Raw genomic sequence first — 12,268 nt, 5'->3', positions numbered from 1 at the left:
TTTTTTCTTGTACAGTCAACGTCAAATATTAAAAAGTAATAGTTCGATATATTTTTTAAGACTTTAACAAATAGAAATAAGATTCAAAATGGCAACAACAGTCGCAGGCGGAGCAGCCGACGCAGGTGGAGCAGCTGCAGACGCTGCAGGAATGACAACAGCAGGTGCCATTCCATTATTTCAAGTTGAGGAAATTACAAACCTCGTCATTTGTGCTGCCGCTGCAGTTTTCCTGTTCTCTAAGCTACTTTGGAGTGGTGTCAAAGGTTTCGTATTCGGAACAGATGAACAGAAATGCGATCACGGTAGGTCCATTAAGGAATCCAGTTTTAAATCGGTTACGCGGACAATAGAACAAACAACCGAATCTTAGATGCGGTGTTCGCTAGATGACTTGGACTAGATAAGACGAACGGGACAAGGACAGAAAGGTGATTTGATTAGCTGTGTGTTTGGAAGACAAGTTGATGATTAATTGTTGATTGTTGAATAGAAAATAAAAAATAAAAGTTTCTGTGAAGTATTAGTCATATCACCAAAAATGCCTAAATAGTTTTTCTATGTCAAGTGGAGGATTTGAAACATATCTTAGGACTATGTAAACAGTTTCTGATTAATTTAAATATTTGACAAACTCTATAATGAACTTATATTTTACTTGCATTACCGGAAGAATACCGAATGATGATCGATTTGAAAATTTAGTGGCTGATTGCAGGTCTATTTACAAAATTGATAACTAACCAAGTAATCGTATATATTCTTTACGATTAGAAATAGTATTGTAGCACATGGATAGTTGGTCTTTAATATGCTACCTCTGAATACGTGTTGATCTCCAGTTTCAATTAGAGTTTCCACGATAAACGGGCTATGTCGTTGGTGACTTAGCAATCCCGAATAAAATAATTTTTCATAAACAATGATTCTAATGGCAATTCTAACTAGCTTGATGCCGCTCTGACAGCAAGCGATTTCTTTATAGAATTATTAGACGTGGAGTACGTGGCGGCCATTTGGCTGGAAACCGCAATCCCTCTCGACTGCGCTACAATGTGCGTAAAGATGGACATAGATATGTCGCCGTCATTTTCTCCGCTTGCGGAAACGGTGAACGTGCCGGTGAACACTTTGTCGCGATCTCAGGTAAGGCGGCAGGAGTTCATAAAAGTTTTGCCTTCAAACTCTGAAACCGCTGAATTCGCTGATTTTGACATCAGTAGTGTCAACAGGACATAGCAGAGCAGACGCTCTCAAAATCGGCCAGCAGTCTACGTTTGCGAATAAGTAGGTCAGATCGAATGAGCAATCTCCTGGTGTGACTTTCGCTAATAAACCTAAGGTGGCTCATGTGAGGGTTACCAAGCCATCGCACAGCCTAGCTCTCAGGGGCGTATGTCTAGGCTTCGCGTCGTCGGAGCAGGCTGGCACTTCATATCTGAAGCACTGGCCCGTAAAAATGTTGACTCATGCATAACGTGGATAGTGAGTGTAACAGTAAAAAAGCAACTCTGAGTAATATTGAGCTAAATGCAGCCTTGCGAGGCAGCATGAAAGGTGAATGACAGTTGATACGAAAGAGGGAAGACAGAAAAAAACGGAAATGACGCATAAATGTGAAACCCTTACGTTGCGCGTAAAATAATATAAAATAAATGAATAACGAAGTGATTGTAACGAATATAATAAAATTAAATATTGGTATGGACGCTGGTAGTCAATGATCTACTAGTTAAACTGGTAGAACAATCTGGCTACAATGCTATAGGTTATGCAGATGACTTGGCAATCATTATTTGCAGGGGGCCTTATACAAAGTTTCGAGCTGGTGTTCATAAGAAGGTCTAAATATTAACCCAAAAACGCAACGATTGTACCATTTTCCAGAAGGTATAAACTAATTATTGGGTCCCTATCTATAAAAGATACGAAGTCAAATATTTGGGGTTTACCCTTGATAAGCGTTTTAACTGGAACACTCACTTAGATAATATAATTGCCAAAGCCACCCGAGTCATGTGCATTAACTCTTACGGAAGAACCTGGAGCATAAGTCCAATAATTCTATTGTGATAATACCGCACAATAGTCAGATCCATTCTATCCCATGCAGCTTTTGTTTAGTAGAACACAGCACAGCATAATGCTGCAATATTCAAATGCAATAAACTGCAAAGACTCGCATATATCGCTATGACGGGAACTATTTGTACCTGTCCTACAACAACACTGGAGTTCATAATAAGTCTTACTCCTCTGCATCTCTTTATTAAAAGGACAACAGCTTTGAGTACAGCTAGGCTACACCCTGTTATCAACAAGATGGTTCAAAAACAAAGATATAGTTGGTCCAGGGATATTTGGTCCTAACACAAGAATCTCGCTCACACTGGGTTTATGACCCACTGTCTCCCAAGCGGAGATTGACGTCATTGGGGTCTGCGCTCGAATCAACATTAGTAATGGGTTAAAAGGCGCTCATATGTGTATTTCCTCAGATAGTCAAGCAGCAATCAAAGCATTATCCTTCTGTAAGCTTATGTTGGACTGCTAAGACACGCTGCAGCAGCTGGCAAGCAAAAACAAAGTGATGCTTTGGTGAGTGCCTAAACATACAGCAATTAATGGTAAAGAATTAATGGTAAACACCGAAGACATATTGTGGATGAAGTTGGTTCACATCTAGATCTTTAATTGAAAAATGGTTTTCAACCGAAAGAAATCGCTACTGGCGCGACATTTCAGGTAACCGTCAGGCTAAGGAGCTGGGTCAATGAGTTGAGAATTACTTTCCCTTTCTGACACTGGAAGCCCCCTAAAAGTTGACATTTTCGCTGAATTTTGATATTTCCGAAGAGCGAAATGTTTTCTGTTCGGTTAGGGTCTGTAGCAGTTCAAAAGATCAACCATGGTCGCAGTGCTCCCCATCGTTAGGAGACGGTAACCCGTGTATTACTATTCTATTTTAACATTTCGATTCTGTAGAGAAAAATGTTGTAGTGTGCAACTAATTAAAGCTAGAGTACCGCAAAAAAGAAAACTCGGTCCAATTCTGTAACTACTACAAAGCCGACTTGCACGCCCCACAGAAGAGCATCATCGCAACCTTTGCAAATGATACAGCTTCTATTCCTTACTATTGGAAATACCATAAACTCATAAATAGAAAATCGAGCTGAATCAAACGATATTCCTCCATGTAAACTTCAAATTGATTATTTGCTAATAACTATGTCCAATATTCGATTATAATACTCAAATATAACTAAAAATCTCGGCATGAACTTAGATGCAAAGTTAAAATGGAAAGAACATATAAATAATATCCCAGTTAAGCTAAAATGAAAATACAAAAAATTATATTAAATTCTTGAAAAAAATCAGCCGTCTCTTTAAGCAACAAATTAATGATATACAAGTAAGTATTCGTTCGTCAAAAACTACTCTAAACTCAATCGTCTGAAAACCAACGTAAGCTAAAAGTTATAATGTATCTCATAAAGAAAATTTGTGTTTCATTCATTTTAAAATTTTTTCTTGTACAGTCAACGTCAAATATTAAAAAGTAATAGTTCGATATATTTTTTAAGACTTTAACAAAGCAGCAATCAAAGCATTATCCTTCTGTAAGCTTATGTTGGACTGCTAAGACACGCTGCAGCAGCTGGCAAGCAAAAACAAAGTGATGCTTTGGTGAGTGCCTAAACATACAGCAATTAATGGTAAAGAATTAATGGTAATCACCGAAGACATGTTGTGGATGAAGTTGGTCCACATCTAGATCTTTAATTGAAAAATGGTTTTCAACCGAAAGAAATCGCTACTGGCGCGACATTTCAGGTAACCGTCAGGCTAAGGAGCTGGGTCAATGAGTTGAGAATTACTTTCCCTTTCTGACACTGGAAGCCCCCTAAAAGTTGACATTTTCGCTGAATTTTGATATTTCCGAAGAGCGAAATGTTTTCTGTTCGGTTAGGGTCTGTAGCAGTTCAAAAGATCAACCATGGTCGCAGTGCTCCCCATCGTTAGGAGACGGTAACCCGTGTATTACTATTCTATTTTAACATTTCGATTCTGTAGAGAAAAATGTTGTAGTGTGCAACTAATTAAAGCTAGAGTACCGCAAAAAAGAAAACTCGGTCCAATTCTGTAACTACTACAAAGCCGACTTGCACGCCCCACAGAAGAGCATCATCGCAACCTTTGCAAATGATACAGCTTCTATTCCTTACTATTGGAAATACCATAAACTCATAAATAGAAAATCGAGCTGAATCAAACGATATTCGTCCATGTAAACTTCAAATTGATTATTTGCTAATAACTATGTCCAATATTCGATTATAATACTCAAATATAACTAAAAATCTCGGCATGAACTTAGATAGAAATGAAAATACAAAAAATTATATTAAATTCTTGAAAAAAATCAGCCGTCTCTTTAAGCAACAAATTAATGATATACAAGTAAGTATTCGTTCGTCAAAAACTACTCTAAACTCAATCGTCTGAAAACCAAAGTAAGCTAAAAGTTATAATGTATCTCATAAAGAAAATTTGTGTTTCATTCATTTTAAAATTTTTTCTTGTACAGTCAACGTCAAATATTAAAAAGTAATAGTTCGATATATTTTTTAAGACTTTAACAAATAGAAATAAGATTCAAAATGGCAACAACAGTCGCAGGCGGAGCAGCCGACGCAGGTGGAGCAGCTGCAGACGCTGCAGGAATGACAACAGCAGGTGCCATTCCATTATTTCAAGTTGAGGAAATTACAAACCTCGTCATTTGTGCTGCCGCTGCAGTTTTCCTGTTCTCTAAGCTATTTTGGAGTGGTGTCAGAGGTTTCGTATTCGGAACAGATGAACAGAAATGCGATCACGGTAGGTCCATAAAGGAATCCAGTTTTAAATCGGTTACGCGGACAATAGGACAAACAACCGAATTTTAGATGCGGTGTTCGCTAGATGACTTGGACTAGGTAAGACGAACGGGACAAAGACAGAAAGGTGATTTGATTAGCTGTGTGTTTGGAAGACAAGTTGATGATTAATTGTTGATTGTTGAATAGAAAATAAAAAATAAAAGTTTCTGTGAAGTATTAGTCATATCACCAAAAATGCCTAAATAGTTTTTCTATGTCAAGTGGAGGATTTGAAACATATCTTAGGACTATGTAAACAGTTTCTGATTAATTTAAATATTTGACAAACTCTATAATGAACTTATATTTTACTTGCATTACCGGAAGAATACCGAATGATGATCGATTTGAAAATTTAGTGGCTGATTGCAGGTCTATTTACAAAATTGATAACTAACCAAGTAATCGTATATATTTTCTACGATTAGAAATAGTATTGTAGCACATGGATAGTTGGTCTTTAATATGCTACCTCTGAATACGTGTTGATCTCCAGTTTCAATTAGAGTTTCCACGATAAACGGGCTATGTCGTTGGTGACTTAGCAATCCCGAATAAAATAATTTTTCATAAACAATGATTCTAATGGCAATTCTAACTAGCTTGCTGCCGCTCTGACAGCAAGCGATTTCTTTATAGAATTATTAGACGTGGAGTACGTGGCGGCCATTTGGCTGGAAACCGCAATCCCTCTCGACTGCGCTACAATGTGCGTAAAGATGGACATAGATATGTCGCCGTCATTTTCTCCGCTTGCGGAAACGGTGAACGTGCCGGTGAACACTTTGTCGCGATCTCAGGTAAGGCGGCAGGAGTTCATAAAAGTTTTGCCTTCAAACTCTGAAACCGCTGAATTCGCTGATTTTGACATCTGTAGTGTCAACAGGACATAGCAGAGCAGACGCTTTCAAAATCGGCCAGAAGTCTACGTTTGCGAATAAGTAGGTCAGATTGAATGAGCAATCTCCTGGTGTGACTTTCGCTAATAAACCTAAGGTGGCTCATGTGAGGGTTACCAAGCCATCGCACAGCCTAGCTCTCAGGGGCGTATGTCTAGGCTTCGCGTCGTCGGAGCAGGCTGGCACTTCATATCTGAAGCACTGGCCCGTAAAAATGTTGACTCATGCATAACGTGGATAGTGAGTGTAACAGTAAAAAAGCAACTCTGAGTAATATTGAGCTAAATGCAGCCCTGCGAGGCAGCATGAAAGGTGAATGACAGTTGATACGAAAGAGGGAAGACAGAAAAAAACGGAAATGACGCATAAATGTGAAACCCTTACGTTGCGCGTAAAATAATATAAAATAAATGAATAACGAAGTGATTGTAACGAATATAATAAAATTAAATATTGGTATGGACGCTGGTAGTCAATGATCTACTAGTTAAACTGGTAGAACAATCTGGCTACAATGCTATAGGTTATGCAGATGACTTGGCAATCATTATTTGCAGGGGGCCTTATACAAAGTTTCGAGCTGGTGTTTGAAGGTCTAAATATTAACCCAAAAAACGCAACGATTGTACCATTTTCCAGAAGGTATAAACTAATTATTGGGTCCCTATCTATAAAAGATACGAAGTCAAATATTTGGGGTTTACCCTTGATAAGCGTTTTAACTGGAACACTCACTTAGATAATATAATTGCCAAAGCCACCCGGGTCATGTGCATTAACTCTTACGGAAGAACCTGGAGTATAAGTCCAATAATTCTATTATGATAATACCGCACAATAATCAGATCCATTGTATCCCATGCAGCTTTTGTTTAGTAGAACACAGCACAGCATAATGCTGCAATATTCAAATGCAATAAACTGCAAAGACTCGCATATATCGCTATGACGGGAACTATTTGTACCTGTCCTACAACAACACTGGAGTTCATAATAAGTCTTACTCCTCTGCATCTCTTTATTAAAAGGACAACAGCTTTGAGTACAGCTAGGCTACACCCTGTTATCAACATACACGAAAGTTTCGACAGTCAAAATTCTATCTACAGACTGATTTCTGGCATAGAGATCCACGATAGGACAAATTGGAGTCGAAGTCCTCATTCCTCATCGAATGGGCACTCTTGGTTTAGAATCAAAAGTAATTTCATGGCTCACCGATGGTTCAAAAACAAAGATATAGTTGATCCAGGGATATTTGCTCCTAACACAAGAATCTCGCTAGCACTGGGTATATGACCCACTGTCTCCCAAGCTGAGATTGACGTCATTGGGGTCTGCGCTCGAATCAACATTAGTAATGGGTTAAAAGGCGCTCATATGTGTATTTCCTCAGATAGTCAAGCAGCAATCAACGCATTACCCTTCTGTAAGCTTATGTTGGACTGCTAAGACACGCTGCAGCAGCTTGCAAGCAAAAACAAAGTGATGCTTTGGTGAGTGACTAAACATACAGCAATTAATGGTAAAGAATTAATGGTAAAGACCGAAGACATATTGTGGATGAAGTTGGTCCACATCTAGATCTTTAATTGAAAAATGGTTTCCAACCGAAAGAAATCGCTACTGGCGCGACATTTCAGGTAACCGTCAGGCTAAGGAGCTGGGTCAATGAGTTGAGAATTACTTTCCCTTTCTGACACTGGAAGGCCCCTAAAAGTTGACATTTTCGCTGTTGATATTTCCGAAGAGCGAAATGTTTTCTGTTCGGTTAGGGTCTGTAGCAGTTCAAAAGATCAAGCATGGTCGCAGTGCTCCCCATCGTTAGGAGACGGTAACCCGTGTATTACTATTCTATTCTAACATTTCGATTCTGTAGAGAAAAATGTTGTAGTGTGCAACTAATTAAAGCTAGAGTACCGCAAAAAAGAAAACTCGGTCCAATTCTGTAACTACCACAAAGCCGACTTGCACGCCCCACAGGAGAGCACCATCGCAACCTTTGCAAATGATACAGCTTCTATTCCTTACTATTGGAAATACCATAAACTCATAAATAGAAAATCGAGCTGAATCCAACCATATTCGTCCATGTAAACTTCAAATTGATTATTTGCTAATAACTATTTCCAATATTCGATTATAATATTCACATATAACTAAAAATCTCGGCATGAACTTAGATGCAAAGTTAAAATGGAAAGAACATATAAATAATATCCCAGTTAAACTAAAATGAAAATACAAAAAATTATACTAAATTCTTGAAAAAAATCAGCCGTCTCTTTAAGCAACAAATTAATGAATACTTAATGAATACGAATACTTAATTCGTTCGTCAAAAACTACTCTAAACTCAATCGTCTGAAAACCAAAGTAAGCTAAAAGTTATAATGTATCTCATAAAGAAAATTTGTGTTTCATTCATTTTAAAATTTTTTCTTGTACAGTCAACGTCAAATATTAGAAAGTAATAGTTCGATATATTTTTTAAGACTTTAACAAATAGAAATAAGATTCAAAATGGCAACAACAGTCGCAGCCGGAGGAGCCGACGCAGGTGGAGCAGCTGCAGACGCTGCAGGAATGACAACAGCAGGTGCCATTCCATTATTCCAAGTTGAGGAAATTACAAACCTCGTCATTTGTGCTGCCGCTGCAGTTTTCCTGTTCTCTAAGCTACTTTGGAGTGGTGTCAGAGGTTTCGTGTTCGGAACAGATGAACAGAAATGCGATCACGGTAGGTCTATTAAGGAATCCAGTTTTAAATCGGTTACGCGAACAATAGGACAAACAACCGAATCTTAGATGCGGTGTTCGCTAGATGACTTGAACTAGATAAGACGAACGGGACAAGGACAGAAAGGTGATTTGATTAGCTGTGTGTTTGGAAGACAAGTTGATGATTAATTGTTGATTGTTGAATAGAAAATAAAAAATAAAAGTTTCTGTGAAGTATTAGTCATATCACCAAAAATGCCTAAATAGTTTTTCTATGTCAAGTGGAGGATTTGAAACATATCTTAGGACTATGTAAACAGTTTCTGATTAATTTAAATATTTGACAAACTCTATAATGAACTTATATTTTACTTGCATTACCGGAAGAATACCGAATGATGATCGATTTGAAAATTTAGTGGCTGATTGCAGGTCTATTTACAAAATTGATAACTAACCAAGTAATCGTATATATTCTCTACGATTAGAAATATTATTGTAGCACATGGATAGTTGGTCTTTAATATGCTACCTCTGAATACGTGTTGATCTCCAGTTTCAATTAGAGTTTCCACGATAAACGGGCTATGTCGTTGGTGACTTAGCAATCCCGAATAAAATAATTTTTCATAAACAATGATTCTAATGGCAATTCTAACTAGCTTGATGCCGCTCTGACAGCAAGCGATTTCTTTATAGAATTATTAGACGTGGAGTACGTGGCGGCCATTTGGCTGGAAACCGCAATCCCTCTCGACTGCGCTACAATGTGCGTAAAGATGGACTTAGATATGTCGCCGTCATTTTCTCCGCTTGCGGAAACGGTGAACGTGCCGGTGAACACTTTGTCGCGATCTCAGGTAAGGCGGCCTTCAAACTCTGAAACCGCTGAATTCGCTGATTTTGACATCGGTAGTGTGGTATCTTAAAAGTTCGGTTTAAATGTCGTCGGCGCCAAAGTTAACAACCTCTGGCAACCCAGAAATTCACTAACCTCAAAAGAAGTGAACGAACTAGGTTCAGGGCGGCTATATCAACAGGACATAGCAGAGCAGACGCTCTCAAAATCGGCCAGCAGTCTACGTTTGCGAATAAGTAGGTCAGATCGAATGAGCAATCTCCTGGTGTGACTTTCGCTAATAAACCTAAGGTGGCTCATGTGAGGGTTACCAAGCCATCGCACAGCCTAGCTCTCAGGGGCGTATGTCTAGGCTTCGCGTCGTCGGAGCAGGCTGGCACTTCATATCTGAAGCACTGGCCCGTAAAAATGTTGACTCATGCATAACGTGGATAGTGAGTGTAACAGTAAAAAAGCAACTCTGAGTAATATTGAGCTAAATGCAGCCCTGCGAGGCAGCATGAAAGGTGAATGACAGTTGATACGAAAGAGGGAAGACAGAAAAAAACGGAAATGACGCATAAATGTGAAACCCTTACGTTGCGCGTAAAATAATATAAAATAAATGAATAACGAAGTGATTGTAACGAATATAATAAAATTAAATATTGGTATGGACGCTGGTAGTCAATGATCTACTAGTTAAACTGGTAGAACAATCTGGCTACAATGCTATAGGTTATGCAGATGACTTGGCAATCATTATTTGCAGGGGGCCTTATACAAAGTTTCGAGCTGGTGTTCATAAGAAGGTCTAAATATTAACCCAAAAAACGCAACGATTGTACCATTTTCCAGAAGGTATAAACTAATTATTGGGTCCCTATCTATAAAAAATACGAAGTCAAATATTTGGGGTTTACCCTTGATAAGCGTTTTAACTGGAACACTCACTTAGATAATATAATTGCCAAAGCCACCCGGGTCATGTGCATTAACTCTTACGGAAGAACCTGGAGCATAAGTCCAATAATTCTATTGTGATAATACCGCACAATAGTCAGATCCATTCTATCCCATGCAGCTTTTGTTTAGTAAAACACAGCACAGCATAATGCTGCAATATTCAAATGCAATAAACTGCAAAGACTCGCATATATCGCTATGACGGGAACTATTTGTACCTGTCCTACAACAACACTGGAGTTCATAATAAGTCTTACTCCTCTGCATCTCTTTATTAAAAGGACAACAGCTTTGAGTACAGCTAGGCTACAAACTGTTATCAACATACACGGAAGTTTCGACAGTCAAAATTCTATCTGCAGACTGATTTCTGGCATAGAGATCCACAATAGGACAAATCGGAGTCGAAGTCCTCATTCCTCATCGAATAGGCACTCTTGGTTTAGAATCAAAAGTAATTTTATGGCTCACCGATGGTTCAAAAACAAAGATATAGTTGGTCCAGGGATATTTGGTCCTAACACAAGAATCTCGCTCACACTGGGTTTATGACCCACTGTCTCCCAAGCGGAGATTGACGTCATTGGGGTCTGCGCTCGAATCAACATTAGTAATGGGTTAAAAGGCGCTCATATGTGTATTTCCTCAGATAGTCAAGCAGCAATCAAAGCATTATCCTTCTGTAAGCTTATGTTGGACTGCTAAGACACGCTGCAGCAGCTGGCAAGCAAAAACAAAGTGATGCTTTGGTGAGTGCCTAAACATACAGCAATTAATGGTAAAGAATTCAGAGGCGAGGCGTCGAATGGTTCAGAGTGTTCACTGAACACCTTAACAAAGCTTCCTTTTTAGATTTTTTTTTATTAGGTAAATAATCTAATAATTTTGCTATTTAACATTTTTTATAATAGCTTTTCCAAACATATTAACATAAACACAAAACGTAGAATACAAACAAAATCACACATGTGTTAGTTACACCCAACATTACTTACAATTAATAAAAGAGAAAACACATTCCTCTTAAAATATACTAAGGTTCAAAATTAAAACTGCACCGCGTTGCTTACAAAGCATGCAAATGAAATAACATTCACATTGGGACTATGTTCAATATTGAATACACAACACAAAACATACAAACAAATATATGTACGTAAAATAATCTTAACTCTTAAATTAATGCGTGCAAGCAGTTCAATAAAAAAAGTGCACTTCAAATGTTATGCAAAGTAAATACAAAAGAGAAAAGAAATGACTGAGCGAAAATCGCTTTACATTTGACGAGAGGATCATTCCACTAAACTGAACCAAAAGTTTATACAAAGCGTGCAAATACAATCAAAGTCACGGTTGCTGTTTTATATGGTGAAATGGTTCAGTATAAAAACTGAACCGGGCATTGTAAATACAAAGTAAAAGAGTAAATGAATGCATGAGAGTTTCTTACTCTTGCATAGAGGTTGGAAATAAATCAAAACAAAGTCATTATTGCAATTTTATACTAGCAAATGGTAAAAGTAAAGAAAGAGATTAAAGAAATTTGAAGTGAAAAATAATATTTAGAAATGGATAAATGTGTGATTAAAGATTTGATTCAATGTCTTTTTTTAAACGATCTTCTGAAAAAAAGATTTTAATTCATAAAACGAATAAACCAACTCCAGATATGAAGAATTTGATACCTGTTGTAAAAATGTCGAAATCTATGGTAAGTCGTCGTTTTCCTACAGCTACAGCTTTATGGTAAATAAAAAAACCAGTGGATCACAGGCTGCGAACATTTAAATAAATTGTTTTGTTGGTCTTGTACGCTATTTGCTTGTGGAAAGGACAAAACTTAGGAGTAGGGGGAATACGTTATAGTTGGAATTCTGTTTTGATTGAATTGTGAACACCTTGCCAAAAAGCTGTCGCCT

The 12,268-nt window shown here is 37.8% G+C and overlaps 1 protein-coding gene across 1 annotated transcript in view; it reads left to right on the top strand.

The window, feature by feature from the left end:
• Positions 1-4,667: 4,667 nt before the first annotated feature.
• The window catches only part of LOC119667602, a 12,262-nt gene continuing 4,661 nt past the window's right edge, over positions 4,668-12,268 (top strand). Inside the window, exons 1-3 of the mRNA XM_038076905.1 lie at positions 4,668-4,884; positions 5,528-5,725; positions 8,334-8,564. Coding sequence (XP_037932833.1) covers positions 4,668-4,884; positions 5,528-5,725; positions 8,334-8,564 — 646 coding nt within the window. The remainder of the gene's footprint in view (positions 4,885-5,527; positions 5,726-8,333; positions 8,565-12,268) is intronic.

This window comes from Teleopsis dalmanni, chromosome 1, assembly GCF_002237135.1.
Source record: "Teleopsis dalmanni isolate 2A chromosome 1, ASM223713v2, whole genome shotgun sequence".
NCBI classification, from domain to species: domain Eukaryota; kingdom Metazoa; phylum Arthropoda; class Insecta; order Diptera; family Diopsidae; genus Teleopsis; species Teleopsis dalmanni.
This window is presented reverse-complemented; position numbering and strand designations above follow the sequence as displayed.